At 38.1% G+C, this 19,292-nt stretch overlaps 2 protein-coding genes, 1 long non-coding RNA gene and 1 pseudogene across 10 annotated transcripts; 1 reads left to right on the forward strand and 3 right to left on the reverse strand.

Annotated features, from left to right (window-relative positions):
* Positions 1–285: 285 nt before the first annotated feature.
* Positions 286–18,025, reverse strand: LOC126596613 (uncharacterized). Of its 8 annotated transcripts, none has more exons than XM_050263261.1 (14): positions 17,988–18,023; positions 17,754–17,805; positions 17,071–17,285; positions 16,712–16,788; positions 16,313–16,472; positions 15,900–15,924; positions 15,515–15,604; positions 14,980–15,151; positions 14,781–14,854; positions 14,447–14,516; positions 14,170–14,244; positions 13,830–13,963; positions 13,658–13,731; positions 13,246–13,543 (listed from the first exon to the last, which is right to left on the reverse strand). In XM_050263261.1, exons 3-14 carry the CDS (start codon positions 17,282–17,284, stop codon positions 13,452–13,454), a joined length of 1,257 nt encoding a protein of 418 aa, XP_050119218.1. In that variant the 5' UTR covers position 17,285; positions 17,754–17,805; positions 17,988–18,023; the 3' UTR covers positions 13,246–13,451. The 8 variants fall into 8 exon arrangements, with proteins under 8 accessions (XP_050119219.1, XP_050119218.1, XP_050119220.1 ...); XM_050263263.1 differs by lacking the exon at positions 17,988–18,023 and adding an exon at positions 17,364–17,377 and having other exon boundaries at positions 17,754–17,857; XM_050263262.1 differs by lacking the exons at positions 13,246–13,543; positions 17,988–18,023 and adding an exon at positions 286–579 and having other exon boundaries at positions 17,754–17,865.
* On the reverse strand, positions 1,970–2,940 carry LOC126596617 (dirigent protein 16-like). The gene has a single exon (XM_050263271.1). The coding sequence runs from the start codon at positions 2,893–2,895 to the stop codon at positions 2,137–2,139; it is 759 nt and encodes a 252-aa protein (XP_050119228.1). The 5' UTR covers positions 2,896–2,940; the 3' UTR covers positions 1,970–2,136.
* LOC126596625 (uncharacterized) lies at positions 4,624–5,533 on the forward strand. The gene is made up of 2 exons (XR_007614004.1): positions 4,624–5,069; positions 5,160–5,533. It is a non-coding gene; the product is annotated as an uncharacterized LOC126596625 (long non-coding RNA).
* On the reverse strand, positions 6,937–12,466 carry LOC126596619 (dirigent protein 18-like; annotated as a pseudogene).
* Positions 18,026–19,292: the final 1,267 nt, after the last annotated feature.

Raw genomic sequence — 19,292 nt, forward strand, 5'->3', positions numbered from 1 at the left:
CTGGGCGGACATTAATCCTTCCTCAGCTCCATATACTCATACCGGGTGCCATCCGCATTCAGGATAACCGTCTCCAACCTATCACTTCTCTATTTATAAAGAGCTCAGTTGGTAGAGCTCCGCTTTTGCAATTGAGTTGTTGCGATTACGGGTTGGATGTCTAATTGTTCATGCGGTAATGATAGTATCCTGTACATGAGCCTATTTTTTGGTTGAATCTATGTATAATGTCTATTGATGCAAATAAATATTAATTCATATAGGACTTCGGTTATACAACAGTAGTTTCAAGGAGTACAATTGTTTTTCTATCGGAATTGACAGCCGTTATAGTACTGCTGGAGTGTTGTTGACTCTGGGGTTTTCCCGAAAAATAAAGGAAACTAATGGCTTATTCGTCTCTGTATATTTGGTGACTTGTTTGAAGAATAATTGATACAGAAAGAACAATGGCCATGTAACAAATGGAGATTACATAATCAATCAATCATGGCACATCTGAGTTATCAATCTCCTGCACAGCCTCTTCACGATCCATCACTTTCGACTGCCTCACCGCCGGCGAAATCAACGTCCATACTGCATAAAATTTTAAAGAAAAACCAAGAAAGATTATGGTATGCACAAAAATAAACCGATTTATGTGTGCAGAAGCAATCTAACTAAGAAATCATATATGCGGAGTTACTTACAGAATACTGAAGCTGCAAACCATTCGTTGATGATTTTTACTATATCCTAGTCCATCTGACATCGATGCTCCACCTGAATGTTTTTCCAGAGTGTTAATTAAACATATCGAAATCATACAAAACGGAGATTTCCCAAATAAAATCATCTGTGAATGATAGATGATTCCTTACTTCTTAGCTGAGTTATTGAGGTTCCAACTGCTGAACAACATTGTAAAATACATGCACCCCAAGGAATATGTTAGGTGGAAAAATCCGTACTTTTAAGGGATGTCGTCATCCCCTCAAACTTGATCTTTGCAAAACTAGATAGCATGAGAAGTAGGTTTTAGTTTTCTGCTAAATAACAGGATTGAAAATCTGGTCATTTTTAAGTTTTAGCTAAGAAACAATGTCGAATATTTCAAACTTTGCTCTCTTTAATACTTTCTCTGCCATTTTCTTCGCAACCACATAAGGTTAGTATACTTTATGCTTGCAACACGCAGAGAGAAAGTATTAACCCGACATGATTCTGAATCTATTCCAGTTGAAAAAGTCGCCATGACGATAGAACATATGACAATCAGGAAGCCCTGCATGAAGGACAGCGTAACACAACATGTTTGTACCATACCTGACCAATCCTGAAACTACTGAGCACCGGTCAACTTTATACCGTCAAGGACCCAGAAGAATTTCCCTCTAACCAGGAGACCAATCACAGCGCGACACATGTCGACATTAGAAACCAATCATACCGCGACACGTGTCAACATCAGAAGCCAATCACAACACGACACGTGTCAATGTCAGAATGAAACTAGAAACTCTCTTCTATAAATAGAGATCATTTTCTCACAATATTTCCTAATGTCATTTGTACTAAATCATTCACTAGTACTCACTAAAGGAGAGCTTGAACCTATGTACTTGTGTAAACCCTTCACAATTAATGAGAACTCCTCTACTCCGTGGACGTAGCCAATCTAGGTGAACCACGTACATCTTGTGTTTGCTTCCCTGTCCCTATCCATTTACATACTTATCCACACTAGTGACCGAAGCAATCTAGCGAAGGTCACAAACTTAACACTTTCTGTTGTACCAAAGTCCCCACTGATTTTTGTGCATCAACACAACAATTACTGCTGTTGAGATTGATACTGAGTAAATTTGGTTCCTGTCATTGTTAAACTCATCGGTAGAATACTAGAATATCCAAGCCCTACTTAATGATCTACAAAGTGTCGACGACCTTCTCTGTTTGATTTTGTTCCTTGCCTTCAGCGGTAGGATGATCACTTGAAATAGATTCCTTTCATTAGGCATTGCTGCATTGCATACTTGAGAACAACAGTTAAAGACAAGATTACAATTTAGAGATACTCCACATACAACTGTAGCTAATACAATCACAGACACTATATATCACATTCAAATCCGCACAATGGACCAGATATCCTCAGTACTTCAAGTGAACGGTAATCCTTAGCAATGTTTCTGCACCATCTGTTGCTTGCTGACCTGGAGGAATCAGTGGTTTCAACTCTGCAATTCCATTGGCATTCTTGAACTTGCCTGTCCCGCCAGTCACTGACAGTTGTGACTTGCTACTCCCAATCTTGTACACTCCGAAGAAGTTGAGGTTATCATTGTACTCACCTCCTTCCATCATAGCCGTAAATGCCATCAGCTGACTTGATCCATCGGCAGAGCTTGCAACATAGACTCCTTGAGCTTTCCCAATTGTCTGTGAACCCAATTCGGGACTAGAGGTCAGTATGTCATCAATAACGGTGACTGTCCCAAAGCCTAGTCCCAACCCGTCTGGTGCCAGTTGGGTAGCTGTATTGCCATTCTTTTCACCATTAGGATTTCCTGCGAAGGATGTACCAGATAAGCCGGTTCCTAGTGGGAGACCATTGGCGCCATTCACAGTTGGAATGGCACCGTTGGCATTAGGGATAGCCACACCACCGTCTGGAGGAAGGAACCCTATCGGCTTTGCAAAGGGCACTTCACTGCTGTATATATTGCCTAGCAAGCCAGTGATTGGCCTAGCCGTAGGGCTACTCCCTCCAAGAATGTCATGCATGTATATTTCCAGAACTGGTTCGCTGCCCACAGCTGCAGGTTCAACTGCAGCCACAACTAGTATTGCTATCTGCATATTTGCAATCAGCAGTACAGTGAAAATAGACGAAAATGTCTGCTTGAACATTCTGAAACTTTGGTATCTGCTGTATTTAGAATCGAATGCTGAAGTTTTCGTGCGGGGGTACGATGGTTGGCGGCAAGTGTTGGTCTTGATATAGAGGAGGATTGTCACCATGGAGTGGTTGAGACTGCTCCAAACTCGGGAGGTGAAGCTGTTGGATTATTTTATTTGTACGAATAATTTGAATTTTTCTTAAAGGTGAATTAGTTGTGGTCACCGACCACAAAGAGAAGTGGGTTTGTTGTATCATTGGTTCCTCATAACATTTATCTGTACACAAATGAACTGATCATCATTGCAGATGACAGTAATCTCCAATCTTTTGTGCCATGAATTTTCTCGTTCGTTAGAACTGCTTTTTAGACTTGTAAGCTGTAACAATGGATATTTTTCTCGTTTTGGTTTCAAAGAAAATCTATTGTTTCGAACTCTGGCTCACAACAACCTTTTTTGCTATATTTGGCAAAACCTGTGTCTGAAATTTTGGGTTTTTTTGGCTTGCAGAAAAAGAAATTTCGAGTTTTTTTTTTTCTTTGTTACATTCGAGGAATCGATTATTTGACCTATCTTTAATTCTAATATATTACTCACCATCTTTCACTATTTGGGCTAATCCAATGACTTACTTAGATATTGAATGAATATGACGTCATAGATGTATCTTGAAAACAAATAAAAATATTCAGTGATTTTTTTTCCGGTTACATTAGAGTAAGCGAGCAATTGACCAATCCTATTCCTAACCTAGTGCCCACCATCCTTCTTCGCCACTTGGGCTAAACCCTGACACAACAATGTAATATTCTAAGCACACATGGAATGATAGGGAGTGTAGTTTGAACCGTAAAACCATTAAGAACACGAGGAATAGTCCAATTCTTTATAAGCACGTGCGTTAATTGTGCTTACCAAACAAAACACAATCAAGTTGGACAACTACGTCCAGCCCCAGTTAATTCCAATGCTAAGACTAAGCCAATGTAGTGTTGGATAATATCAACAATCAATGACAAATATATGTATATGTATGTAGAAATAAAATTGAATAAGCTTATAAACAAATAAATGGCAACTAAGTATATTGACAAAGTATAAATAAATGAAACTAATATTAAACAAATAAAGTAAAGATCGAGGCTTGCGTAACGCAATGTCTTTGAAATAGAATTTTATCCTTACTTTGTGCTTGTAGTTTGATTGACGTAAGTTTCATTAGGATTCAACGATCTAAGTCAAAATCCTAGCATCGGAAAACTTGACTTCTGGCGAATGTCATTCTAGTTCTCTTAGGAAGATAGGATTTGGCATAATTCGTAGGAAGAATGATTTATGTGTGTTTGATTGATATGCAAATGCATGTATATATAGTAATAATATGCCTGTTTACAACATGTATGAATTTGGGGGACAACTGTTCAATAAAAGGAGTGTGTGGCTTCATCTTTTCCTCATACCTTTTTAGACATTCTCGGACTTCATCCGAAAGAATGAGTATGTTGAAAATAAAAAAGATTAAACTAAATCCAAAATTAGTTTAATAAATTAATTATTGAATTTAATATTTAATTAAAGTCTGAGGCCCATCTTATCACACCCGAACAAGGTCCAAGGTCAAGCCTAATTTTGTTCTCCATGGTCATCTTTCAAATCGGTTTGTAAAATGAACTTGATGTTATAAAACGTATGAAACTTTCCAACTTGATCAATGTGGGACAAATAAGATTGATGAAAGGAAATTTCCACTAAAAAACTCAAACATATAGGAACGAAGCACTGCTTGCTTCGATTTTTGCTAGATATATGGGTTTTACTCACTTTGGATTGGATTGTCAGCCAACGTGTTAAGTCAGCTTTCGCCCTTCCGCGAGTTAAAAGCGATGAAAGTTGTCTGTCATTTTCAGGCAAAAACTTTCAAGTGCTATGTGTTTCTTAATACCCCTGGCTGTTGGGGGCTCCTTAAATCTTGTTCCTCGTACATTTGGTCCCTACCTAAGTTCAACAACCTCTCTTCTCTTTGAAATCTCAGTGCCTGCTTTCGCTTCCAAGGCTCTCTTCCCATCGATCCTATCAGGGTTCTCTTCATTTTCTCAATTGTCCCGTTTGGTTCGTGCACTTGGATTCGTTTCAATTGTCTTTCTATTTTCTTCATAGGAGTTTCTTGGATTGCAAGATGATAGGTGCATTATTTATCATATTTTCATATAAATTATCCTAAGTTTTGTTAAGGAATTGATTATAAAAGAGCCTTATTAATTTCCTTTTCTCAGTTTCAGCCAATCTATGCACTTAGTATGTGTTTGGTGATAATTCGATTTTCCAGAGGAGTTTTGATGCAAGGCCAATTGGAGAAGGAAGCTAAGAGGCTGAAGATCGTTGTATCCGAATTTCATAATTTTCCATGAAGCCATTCATTCCAGTTTCACAAATCAATCCTGCAGAAGTTGTTTTCCCGTCAGAACTGCGCAGCTGTGGGAGAATGAAGATTTGGAGGCTTTCCCGATTTTTCCTAGTGGAGTGCGATATATGCCTGGAAAGATAAGAGATAAAGCTACGTTTCCCATATTTTTACAGATTTTTCCAGAAGATAAATCAACCCCAAAACTGGCGTGCAAGACAGATTCCGTGTTTCCCAAGTCAAGAAGGATTCTTTCCTAGTTTGTGTCATTAATTGTTTAGGAGTTTGTTTTATTTTAGGAGACTTTCTCCCATACCTTTTAAGGTTATTCTAGTATAAATAAGGTCCCTAATCTCTCTCTAAGGATCCATCACCCCCCGCATCCCCTATATCACCCACACTATACACCATTCACCATCTCCGCAATTTGTGAAGAAGAGCTTAGGGAAGTGCTTTGCCATGGATTCCGGGTTCTATGTCTCTTTTATTTTTATTTCTTTGTGTAACTAAGTTATTTTCTAAGCTTTATGATGAAGCCATGACATTGCGAAGTACTTTGTTAATTATTATCTGATTATATGCCATGTTATATTCTAAATCTTTGTGGGTATTTTATTCTAGGTTCGAGTTTCTAATGACTGGTCACCTTTAGGAATTTTGCATCTAGATAGTTAGATAAATCTATAAGGATGACCAATATCAATTAGGTTTTTTGGAACTAAGATTAAGAAGAGTAGACAAACTAGTGAGGATGACCAATATCAAGCTAGTCCTACTTGGTTGACATGATTCTTCTATGCTTAATGGGTTTTTAAGTGTTTAATTGTATGCCTATCCAATAGGATATAATTATCTTGTAGAGATACAAGAGTTTATGCCTAACCACGGATTAATTCATACCTTAGAAAGAACAACCGGTAATATTGGCATGGTAATTGGATAATAGTTGGCTTTAGGAAAAGTAAATAGGATTGTTGTTGGTGGATTCATAACCTTAGGTTTACTTGTGTTTTAGTTAATTGTATTTTATTTTTCTAGTTAATTTTAGTTTTAATCAATTACTCAATTATTCAACTCAATCTATCCTTTGTTGGTTTAATTAAGTCTAGCGTGATTAATCGGTTAAATTGGTGTTAAAGCAATCATGTGGGATCGACCTCATATTTGCATATATTACTATAAGTCTACAATTGATTCGTGCGATTGCGAGTTTAATTTGGTTTAAATGAATCTATTATTTAGGTTAGTTTAAATATACATCACAAGACAATAGAGCAATTCGTTCAAGCTCGATTTGTAAGAAGGCACAGTTTGTTGTAAATCCAATATCGAAAAAACCTCGACTTTCCAGCAATTTTAGTTTGTTCATTTCTGTATACACTTATATAACACGGCCTTTGTCATAGTTCTTGTTCCACATATGAGCTTGGACTTAAGGATCCAAAACACAGAAACACAGCTGCAATAGTTTTCGATAATTCGAAGAAACTGACCAAATGAAAGACAGAAATTTTGTTCTTGTATATATGAATAACAAAACTAAAATTGAAATACAAATTCAATTTTGAAAAACTTGAGCATTAACCAACTATAAAATCAAATAAAATAAAATCAAACTTTGCAGTTAAAATCTCCACACCATCAAATTCTCAGTAACTCAGATGAACGATGATCCCGAGCAAAGTCTCAACCCCATCTGTGAAGAATTCGATAATTGTATATATGAATTCATTCACTTTACAATAGATCAATACGAGGGGATTTATACAATACAATGATCAATTAAGATCCTACAATCATGCCTACATAAGTTGTTCATTATTCTACACATCCATATAGAGGGAAAGTAATCAATCTAGGTGATTGATATCATATTACATCAAATTAGCCCTAACAGGCTTTACTTTCCACAACACTCCCCCTTAAGTTGGAATGTATGTTGATGATTCCCAACTTGCCAAGTAAAGCAGTGAACTGGGGAAGACTCAATGGCTTAGTGAAGATATATGTTGGCTGCTATGAGGTCCGTATGTGAGCTGTCTTGATTATTCCACCTTGAATCTTCTCTCGAATCAAGTGGCAGTCAATCTCTATGTGTTTAGTTCTCTCGTGGTACACTGGGTTTGAAGCAATGTGAAGTGTCGCTTGGTTGTCACAGAATATCCTAACAGGGTTTGAATGCGAGATGCCCAAGTATCTCAAAATGTATTTTAGCCAAGTGATCTCGCAACATGTTGTATCCATAGATCGGTATTCAACTTCAGCGCTTGATCGCAACCCAGTGGTTTGCTTCTTGGTTTTCCAAGACACAAGTGACTCTCCAAGGAAGATACAATATCCGGTGGTGGAGCGACGAGTATCACGACATCGAGCCCAATCCGCATCATAAAATGCCTTTAATTGAATGGAGCCGGATGCAGGGAGAAAAATGCCTTGTCCCGGTGTGTGTTTGACATATCGTAATACTCGATAAGCGGCTTCTAAATGCGGAGTTCATGGTTTATCCAAAAACTGACTTAAAATGTGGACAACATAAACCAAGTCTGGTCGTGTGACAGTCAAGTAGATTAACCTACCAACGAGCATTCGATAAGAAGAAGGATCATTGATATAGTCACCATCATCTTTGCTTAAGGATAAATTCTGCTCCATGGGGGAAGACGCTGGTTTCACTCCAAGATAACCAGCATCCTCAAGTATCTCAAGAGCATACTTTCGTGGTGAAAGTGTGATGCCCTTGGTGGAACGAGCAATCTCGATGCTAAGGAAGTACTTCAATTGACCAAGATCTTTCAATTTGAATTTTTGCATAAGAAAGAACTTTGTATCTTCAATGTCTTGTAGATTATTCCCTGCCAAAATGATATCATCTACATAAACAAGAAAAGCAGTAAATTTTCTGGCTTGGTTTTGGACGAACAATGAATAATTTGCCTTGGATTGACTGTACCCAGCTTGCTTAAGAGCTAACGAGAGTTTAAGAAACCACTGACAGGAAGCTTGTTTGAGGCCGTACAACGATTTATAGAGCTTACAGACTCGTGTCTCCCCTTTTCGACCGAAACCAGGAGGTAAAGACATGTAAACATCTTCATGAAGATCTCCATGAAGGAAGGCATTGTTAACATCAAGTTGATAGAGATGCCAATGGTGGAGAGAAGCAACAGCAAGAAGGAGACGGACAGTAGCATGTTTGGTGACCGGGGTGAAAGTTTCGCGGTAGTTTAAGCTTTCAATCTGACTGTAGCCTTTAGCAACCAACCGTGCTTTATACCGTTCAATGGATCCATCAGAGTTGAACTTGATTTTGTATACCCACTTGCAACCGACTAGTTTCTTGCCAAGAGGTAAAGGTTGAAGGGACCAAGTGTCGTTGGCTTCAAGGGTAGCCAATTCATGTTCCATGGCAAGGCGCCACTTGGGGTCAGAAGAAGCTTGGGCAAAGGAGCGAGGCTCGATCACAACTGAAATAGAAGTGGTGAAAGCACAATGCGTGGGCGACAAGCGATCATATGAGAGAACAGTGAATAAGGGATGAGAGGTACCTCCAGTGTTAGGCAACGCCGAGTTAGATGATGGGAGAGATCGAGAAGGGAGTGTGGCATCGATGTGATACTGCTGAAGATAGCGAGGTGGATGGGTGGTGCGTGTGAGCCGTGGAAGAGGAACCGAAGCAAGAGAATGGTCAGGGGTCGTACGCATGGTATGGGGCGCAGGCATGAGATCTGGTGCATGGGTTTTATGCATGGAAGAAGATATAGAAGGGTCAGTGGAAGAGGTAGGCATGGGATCATTAAAAACAGGCTCTTGAGCGTGGGGCAGCACAAGGGAAGAATCTACAGCGGAAGAGGGGAAGGGGAATGTTGTCTCATGAAACAAGACATCACGAAAGATGAAGATTTTCACCGTAGTGAGATCATATAACCGATAACCTTTGGTGCCGTATGGATAACCGAGGAAAATACAGCGCGTAGCCCGTGCATCAAATTTGGTGGGACGGTGATGATGGGAAGAGGCAAAACATAAGCACCCAAAAACCCTGAGATGATCATAGGTGGGTGGTTTGTGAAAGAGCAGTTCATAGGGCATTTTCCCCTTAAAGACTGAGGCGGGAGTACGATTAATAAGATATATGGCGGTTAAAATGGCATCACCCCAAAACTTCTTAGGAAGATTGGCTTGAAACAATAGGGTTCGGGCTACATTAAGGAGATGACGATGTTTTCGCTCGGCTACGCCATTTTGCTGTGGGGTAGAAACACAACTAGTCTGATGGAAAATCCCTTTATCTGAGAAAATTTGTGTCATCATAAATTCTGGTCCATTGTCACTACGAATGGTTTTAATCTTAGAAGAAAATTGGTTTTCAACAAGGTTGATGTAGGTAGTAAGGTATTGACGAGCATCGGACTTATGGTGCATAAGGTAGACCCAAGTGCATCATGAATAGTCATCAATTATGGTTAAAAAATATTATGCCCAAGTAATGGTAGGAACATGATAACCTCCCCAAATATCAACATGAATTAATTCAAAAGGGGCATGTGTATTAATTGAACTCAATGGAAATGAAACACGGGTCTGTTTAGCTAATGGACATATTGCACAATCACCAATATCAGAAAATGGCATGGTTCTAACAGAATGAGATAGGGCAGGGAGGCTTTTATTGGAGAGATAGCCAAGATGTTGATGCCAAAGCTGAGGGGAAGTTGTGGTGATGGCTGAAACAGAATGGCTGCTAAGTATCTTCACAGTATCAAGATAATAAAGTCCTTCTCGCTCAGTTCCCGTCCCAATCATCATCCCCGATCGTTGGTCCTGAAGCATAATATGGCAAAGCACGAAAAGGTTTTAGCAAGTTTGCTAACAGATATCAAATTCAATCTGAATGATGGAACACAAAGCACATTATGTAAAACAAGATCATTCGAGAAACGAATGGTGCCAACGTGAGGCACATTGGCAAGAGCCTGGTTGGGAAGATGCATTTGTCGACTCGTAATGGGTTTACTGCTAGTTATCAAGTGGGGCGGGCAAACAATGTGGTCTGTGGCTCCAGTGTCAAAGATCCAACTTGTGTCTTCACTGAAAAATGAAGCACAAAAATTTTGACCTGATAGATCATTCATGCTAAACACGGAAGTGACATGATTGGCCAGGTGGTTGGACTTGTTCTTGTCGAGAAGAGCAAAGAGATGATGATATTGTTCCGCAGTAAGGCTATACGAAGGAAAAGGCGCTGCTGAACTTGCCGGATTAGAATCAACATGGTTCTTCTTCGAAACAAATCCACTTCAATCTTGATGATCAGCCTTGTCATTGGAGGAATTCATCCTCTTTAGCTTGCGACAGTAGTCAATAGTGTGGCCTTTCAACCCACAATAGTCACACTTAAGATGTGCCCGACATGTCTCTGAGGTGTGCCCTACGACGTTGCAGCGATCACAATGAAAATGGGGATTCTTGGGTGTGAAGTTCCTATTAGAATTCTTTGAATTACCTCGTACTGCAAAAGCTGCTGCATCGATGATGAAGGCTTTGCTAGATGTGTGATTTGAAACTGCTCTTTGTTTCTCATCTTGTATGATAAGTGAGTAGGCTTTGTTAACGGCAAGAAGAGGATCCATAAGTAAGATTTGTCCTCTAACTGCTGCGTAAGCATCATTAAGCCCCATCAGAAACTTCATGGTCTTTTGATTTTGCTGAAACTGCAACACTTCTTTTATAGTGCCACATGTACAATTTGGAATAGAGCACAATGCATCACGCTCATCCCAGAGACTTTTCAATTTGGTATAGTAAGCACCAATATTCATATTACCTTGAACGCAGCTATGTATCTCTTGTTCAATATGAAAGAGATGTACGCTGTTCACATGTGAAAAACGTTCCTTCAAATCATCCCAGATATCATGAGCAATGTCATTGTAAATCACACTTGCCCTAATATCTTGGGAGACCGAGTTGAGAAGCCATGACTTGACAAGATTATTGCAGCGTGTCCACCGTTGAAGTTCTGCGGCAGAAGTTCCTCTTGGCCTTTTGATGGTCCCATCAATAAAACCTTCCTTATTTTTAGCACTGAGAGCCATAATCATGGCACGACTCAGGCTTGGCTCATCTCAGGCTTGGCTGAGGATGTGGTTATGGTGGTATCTTCGAGCACCATGGATGTCGGCGAGAAGAAATATGGTTGTTAGGGTTTCTTGCTGTGTTGTAAACGGCAAAGAAATTGGTTATCAGAGGCCCAGAAGCTCTAGTACCATGTAAAGAATTCGATAATTGTATATACGAATTCATTCACTTTACAATAGATCAATACGAAGGTATTTATACAATACAATGATCAATTAAGATCCTACAATCATGCCTACATAAGTTGTTCCTTATTCTACACATCCATATAGAGGGAAAGTAATCAATGTAGGTGATTGATATCATATTACATCAAATTAGCCCTAACAGGCTTTACTTTCCTCAACACCATCACTGACATGTTGGCCATGAGGTATGAGGGACTTGACTTCAGCAAACCTACTTGCACTCTTGAACTTGCTAGTCCCTTCAATCACAGTCAAGTGTGACATGGGGCTCCCAATTTTGAATATCCCATAGAAGTTCAAGGCATCCCCATACTCACCTCCTTCAATTATGGCTGTGAACGCCATCATCTGCGTTGACCCGTCAGCCGAGCTGGCAACGTAGACGCCTGGGCCTTTCTGATCGTCTGCGAGCCCAGATCAGGTGATGTTGTCAGAATATCATCGATGACAATGATGGTTCCAAATCTAGGCTCAAACCATCTGGACTTAATGGAGTCTGAGGAGCCTGACCATTTTATTTTCCAGAGAATGTTGTACCAACTAAGCCGGTGCCAAGTGGAATCCCATTAACGCCATTGACGGTTGGAATGGCTCCACTAGCATTGGGAATGGCTACCCCGTCTTATGGCGGCATGAAGCCTATGGGCCTGGCAAAGGGCACTTAGCCGCCGTAGATGTTGCCAAGTAGACCAATGATGGGCCTAGCTGTGGGGCTGCTGCCTCCCAAGATGTCATGCATGTACATCTTAAGGATTGGCCCATGGCCACTGGCTTGGACTGGGTCAACCGCTGCCTTGACCACTGAGGCAATTAGCAATGTAACCAAAATGGAAAAAAGAGACTGGTTGAACATGTTCAAGAGTTGAAGTGTTTTTTTTTTCTTGTATTTTGATGGGGTTTTGAGGATTTTGAAGGAGAAGGGAAAGTGCTTTTGTGAGTGTTGAGTTTGGGAAATGGCTTCTGCTTTTATATAGAATGAAGAAACAGGATTTGTGAGATGGCGTTGTTTAAACGTGCATCATTTTGTTTTGGGACTTTTTGACAGCAATTATTTAAGCTAAAAATTATATGCAAATTATGCAATTAGTGGCTGATAGGATAGCAGTGGGCGATGTGTCCAGAGTGCATTGGGTACAACCAAACAAATTATCATAAAATAATGAAAGAAAATTTGACATTTATATAAAATAAAATAAATGACTTGGTTATGTTGTTTTAATTTTATAGGCATTTGACAATATCCTTTTAAGGCACCGTAAATTTCTTTGTGCATGTTGTTCGTACAAAAAAACTTATCCTTTTAAGGCACCAAGGGATCGATTTTTGTAACAATATTATTGATGATGTTTATATTGATTGCAGTGATAATATGAGTAACACGATAAAACACTCTGTTATTGAAATGTTAGCTACTAATGTCATAAAAAATTTATCGAGGATGACATCGAGGTCGGGCTCTTGATAGGGCTATTATCTTTTAGTTGTTTGACGTTTTTTAGACTCAGCCTCAGGCCTTCCTTAGTTTATTCAATCAAATGATTATAGATAAATAGGAGGGTGTTCTAAGTTAAAAAAAGTGTGAAAATCAACTTAAATACTAATTCATATAGGACTTGTGTTATACAACAGTAGTTTCAAGAAATACAATTCTCTTTTTATTGGAATTGACTGCCGTTATAGCAATACTGGAGTGAGATTGACTTTGAAGTTTTCCCAAAAAAAAAAAAAGGAATATTGATGGCTTATTCGTCCCCGTGTCTTTGGTGACTTGTTTGAAGAATAACAGATACAGAAAGAATAATGGCAATGTAACAAATGGAGATTACATAATCAATCAATCATGGCACGTCTGAGTTATCAATCTCCTGCACAGCCTCTTCACGATCCATCACTTTCGACTGCCTCACCGCCGGCGAAATCAACGTCCATACTGCATTAAAATTTAATTTAAAAATCAAGAAAGATGATGGTATGCACAAAAATAAACCGATTTACGCGTACAGAAGCAATCCAACTAAGAAATCATATATACGGGATTACTTACACAATACTGAAGCTGCAAACCATTCGTTGACGATTTTTACCCATGTACTAGTCCATCCGACATCGATGCTCCACCTGAATGTTTTTCCAGAGTGTTAGTTAACCATATCAATTTCATACGAAATGGAGATCTCCCAAATAAAGTCATCTGTGAATGATAGATGATTCCTTACTTCTTAGCGGAGTTACTGAGGTTCCAACTGATGAACAACATCGCAAAATACATGCACCCCAAGGAAAATGTTAGGTGGAAAAATCCGTACTTGTAAGGGATGTCGTCATCCTCTCGAACTTGATCTTTGTAAAACTGGATAGCACGAGAAGTAGGTTTTAGTTTTCTGCTAAATAACAGGATTGAACATCTTGGTAACTTTTTAAGTTTTAGCAGTCAGTAAGAAACAATGTTGCATATTTCAAACTTTGCTCTCTTTAATACTTTCTCTGCCATTGTCTGAGCAACCAAATAAGGTTAGTATAACTTATGCTTGCAACACACAAAGAGAAAATATTCACCGGAAATGACTGTGAATCTATGCCAGTTGAAAAAGTCGCCATGACAATAGAACATATCGCGATCAGGAAGCCCTGCTAGAAGGACAGTGTAACACAACATATTACTGCTGTTGAGATTGATACTTAGTAAATTTGGTGTGTGTGATTGTTAAACTCATCGGTAGAATACTAGAATATCCAAGCCCGATTTAATGATCTACAAAGTGAGAACTCGGAACCAGTTGAAAGAGGCAACCAAAAAACAAAAAGAAAAAAAAAAGAACTAATCAACTCTTACTAGTACTGTAGTCCAATCGTGACCTTCATTCCCTTGTTTTTGTCTGTTGCATTCCTCATTTGCAGGTTCACTGAAAATCCATGTATTAAGATGTGCACAATAACTAATTTTTTAAGTTGAATGAAACATATTAGGAGATTTCAATTAATCGTAAGTTGAATGAAACATGAAATTATCTTGATTTAGACGAAAGTTAAATAATTCATGGCATAAATTTACTACCGGAGAATATAACCGATACACAATAAGCACGAGGAGTTAAGAACGGTGAGAAAACATCTCATAGAAAGTTTAGCTGAATCTGAATACTTGATACATGGATTGAAGTCCTAACCTTCTGATGGCAGACCAACATAGGAAAACAAGATATGAAGCCATAATTCCGGAAGATAAAAGACCTCTGTTTACCTGTTTTTAAGCAAACACAGAGAATCTCTTCTTAACTCGAGTAAGGATGCGATCTTTGAACAAAAAAAAAAATACTAAAATGAAGATATACATCAGATAGACGTGTTGGGAAGAGAAATGTATACCTTCGAATGTAGTGATATCACCATCATCACGACAAGTAGAATCACAGTCCATGTGATGAAAAAGATGTTGAGAGCACACGATAATTTCATCCCGTATGATGAGTACATGAATGCGATTCCACCCATAGAAGCAATGTAAAACAGTGTAGACATGAATAACCCAAGGGAGCAGCTGTAGAGTATAAGAGAAGATCTATCAAGTGAATTTATGACCAACAGAAGAAATAAAAAGATAAAGCAATAGTCATAATTCCGTAAGTTATGCTTATATAATAGAATACTGTGTGATTCCGAATACAACTATCCTTTCCTTCCCCCGATAAACCAGAATATGTGGATACTTTGTGCTGCACGAAAAGATGTCATGGATATTGAAGTGTATGTAACAGAAAATTGTGCAGGGACGTGAGCTTGGACTAAAGGAGCTAGAAATACACTGTGACCAAGTTCATCCGAGAAGTACAGTACCAATAATGAATTTGTATATCACACGGAATGGAAGCATCATGGAGTCCTTGTTAATAAGAAGCCATACCTGTGCTTCTTTTGCTCATCAGGCATCCAGTACTTATTCCACCATGTAATAAACTGGATCACACTTATAAGTTGAAGAACGAGAAATATCCTGTCATGAAGAGTATAAACCATATGTTAGCCATAAAATTTTCTGCAATCCAAGCTGCACCTTCATCTTAACAAGGGGTTGAAACAATGTCTTTCTAAGATCTAACAGGAACTATTTCTATTGTAACACTGCATAAGATTTGTTCATCGGTTTTAGATTTTCGGTCTTCTACACATTTAGTTACACGGCACTACAGATTTCTAAAACCACTCGCCGATATGGATTTGAAAAGTTTTAAATATGGCTTAACAGCAAGCAGTTCAAGCATGTGTAGAATCAAAATCAGAAATGTTACCCTGCACCGACACGAGCAAATTCACCTGTAAGAAAATAGGAAAAGTTTGTTAATTTTTAGAAATTATTTTTTAAGATGTATCAAGAATGGAGGATGAGATAGGTCATAGGTGTTTCATTTGAAGGAAAGTATAAGTATTTTTTGGTAACAGAACCCATATAAAGTATATTCTGTTTTTCGGCACAGATTATGTTATTAACTTTTCTTTCTTAAGCATAGTATCTACTTGCATAAATCTGGCGTGATTGCAAAAAATAACCATTGAAACAGATTCTTCTCCTATATTCTAAAACCAGATGGGTCAAGTAAGTCATGTTGTTTCTCAGCTGTTACATAAAATACCGAAGATCAAGAAAGGCGAAAAAAATATATATGCCATGAAGTGTTTCTGATTGAGCCTAAAATAAATGTACCGTATAATTGAATGAAGTGTGGAGGGATGAAGAGTGGAACCACCATTGACACAAACAATATGCAAAACTTGAATCCCCACAATCCAGAATGCCATACATTGCGAGCTTCACTTAGTTTTCTTGTTTTAGATGCAGTGAGGAACATTAGAAAGAAAAATATCTGAATTCGATGTTAAGGATGCTTGATCTTTAAGGGCAGAGAATTATAGATAGGAAAATTCGTAGCCGAAAACAATGATGAAATATACAGTAACAATTTATTGGTATAAGCTATTTCCTTATCCATTATATGATAACAGATATCAATCCTGCCATCAGAATCTTATGACTCAACAATCAACATATGTAATAAGGTTCTTCTGTAACAGAAAAGCACTCATAGGACAAGAAGAAAGATACAAAGCTTCCTAAACTCACGCGAAGAACTCCCAGCGTACGGAAACAATCGCTTCCGCGAATTCCACAAGATTTAAAATCTGCAATAGAAATTTAAGAAGTAAACACACAGAAAGCATCACCACATATACCTTTTCTATTCCCAATTATGTGTAAACCGCCTCCATTAATGTGTGGCAGGATTAGAAATTTCTGTTTTTAAATGTTGGTTATGTGAGAAAGAACATGTTTTTGGGATATTGTATCAGATAAAGATCGCAATGAATATAGCTTTTGATCTGCATAACGTTTTATAATGGTAGGGACCAAAATTAAGTCAGAAGTAAAACCAAATATTTTGAGAAGGGAGAACTGTTACATACAATGGAGCTGAGGCAGAACCCCTTGCCCATAGTCGCGAATAAACCAAGCACAAAGATTTGTAAATAAGAAGATTACGCCATATATATAACGGGCTCGCAGCGATTTTTTCTTTGCTGCTAAATAATCAATCCTCTTTTGCTCCAATGACTCAGATACTTCTTCCCAAGGAACAACCTCTGCCACAGCTTCAACTCCTTCAGCAGATACATTCATTCTGCAGTTAAGGGCACAAAAATGTCACTTCATATTCAATTGCTTTTCACATTGTTCTTGGACTAGAGATGCAGCTTACAGAGGGTAATGTAGCTGAAAATAAAACGATAAGAAACCGATCAATGTGCAACAATAGAACGAAAATGCGGGTTTTAGATAAATGCAGACTGGTTTTGGTTTGGGAAAAGTTCATCCATCAAATTGTATTTACAGTAAATCAAAGATCAACAGATCAAACTAAAATCATCGGATATACATTGTATCACGTCTAATTTTTTCCGTTTCATGCACACGACAATCAGATGAAACTGAAGACGAAAAACTCAAACCACTCCCAATTAAACATTTATAACAGATGAGCGCAAAATAATTCAAAATATCCAGCAAACTGAAAACAGAACTCCCACATTGATAATAATATCCGCAAACAATGACTGAAACATTGAACTGAAATCAAAATATGTGATACCTTTTCAGGTGATATCCTTATCACGAAATCGAATAATGTACCCAAGAATGGACTGAAAAGTGGAAGTGAGAAGGAAACTAAGCAACGGGGTTCCGATTAGCAAAGGATAATGTGAAAACATAAACAGTTAACTTGTGGAGAGCACAAAACTGTGAAAACATAAACAGCTAACTTGTAGAGAGCACAAAACTGTGAAAACATAAGCAGTTAACTTGTAGAGAGCACAAAACTGACCTTTACCATATATTTGGAGTGCAGTGTGAGGTTTTGAGTGTTAACTCATCAAGAATGGCGTGTCAAGCTCGCTCACAACTCCTATATAGAGAAAAAAAAAGACTAATAAGTACTATTCACATAAGTAATTTGAATATTTTTCTCTTTTTATTCGAGCGATATTCTAAAGTTAAATCTAAACTCGGAGTAGGAGGGTAACACACTGCTGTAGCAGATTGACTATTTTATATTCGAGCTCACTTATTTAGTTTGAACAAGAATGAAGATTAATAAGTATTATGCAAATGAAGTGTCAAGCTCACTTATCACTTCTAGGAAAGAAGACTAAGAATTAAGTAGGTTGCCAACTATGCACAGCAACTTTGTAACCTAGATTACGGGGAAAGGAAGTATACTGCTCTAGTCAATTTAGATTATGGGGAAAGGAAGTATATGCGACTGTCTAAGTTTGCATATAGAGATTCTATCATGTAAACGGTTGTATAAGCGCTTTCTATCTCCATCATTTGATAAGTAGACAAAGAATGTACAACCAGTTAGACCCAAGATTTTTTCGGAGTAGGGTTTATCAAAATTCAAAATGGGTCACTAGAAGTAGACAGTTGTATCATATTAATTTGTTAATGCCATAAACCCTTTGTCAATGTCCTTTTATGTGATGTCAAGATGCCTTCTCCAAACATTATAGAAAAACACCCTTGAACGAATGAATCTGCAAAGAATTCAACATATAATATAATTTTGGCATTTCAGGACACATTTGGTATTTTTTTTTTTTTTTTTTAAATTTTGTTGTGCCTTTTTGTCTGCTCACTTTTTGACAATTGATACGAAGCATGCATTCAAAATTAGTTAACAGCAGGGATGAACCCTATACAGCTACATCATTTGCAACATCATCTCCTACACCTTTCAAGCAACAATATTTAACTAGGAAAAAGAAAACCCAATTCGAAATATTGATAAACAATCCTCCCAACCCTCAAAAACTTCTCAATGATGAGAGATTCTCTAATCTCATGCAAAATAAGTAATTAAGAAATGTTTTGTATGTGTGTGAATGTGGTGAGTTGAGTATTGAGATGAAAGTATCATGAAAAATGGAAGAAAGATTGTGGAGCAAGATGGGTGGCCTTTGAATTTAGATGGAAAAAAAGATTGAAGGTGTTTGGAAAAGACAAAGGACGTCAGGACACAAGGTTGGTTGGGCCATTTGATTGCCCAACTTTCTACTCTTTATGTTAGTCCTGGTTTCTAGAGCGTGTGGGTACAAACCTACTACGCGCCTTTAGTAACCGTTGTCTG

Source organism: Malus sylvestris, chromosome 13, assembly GCF_916048215.2.
Source record: "Malus sylvestris chromosome 13, drMalSylv7.2, whole genome shotgun sequence".
In the NCBI taxonomy this organism is placed as follows: Eukaryota; Viridiplantae; Streptophyta; class Magnoliopsida; order Rosales; family Rosaceae; genus Malus; species Malus sylvestris.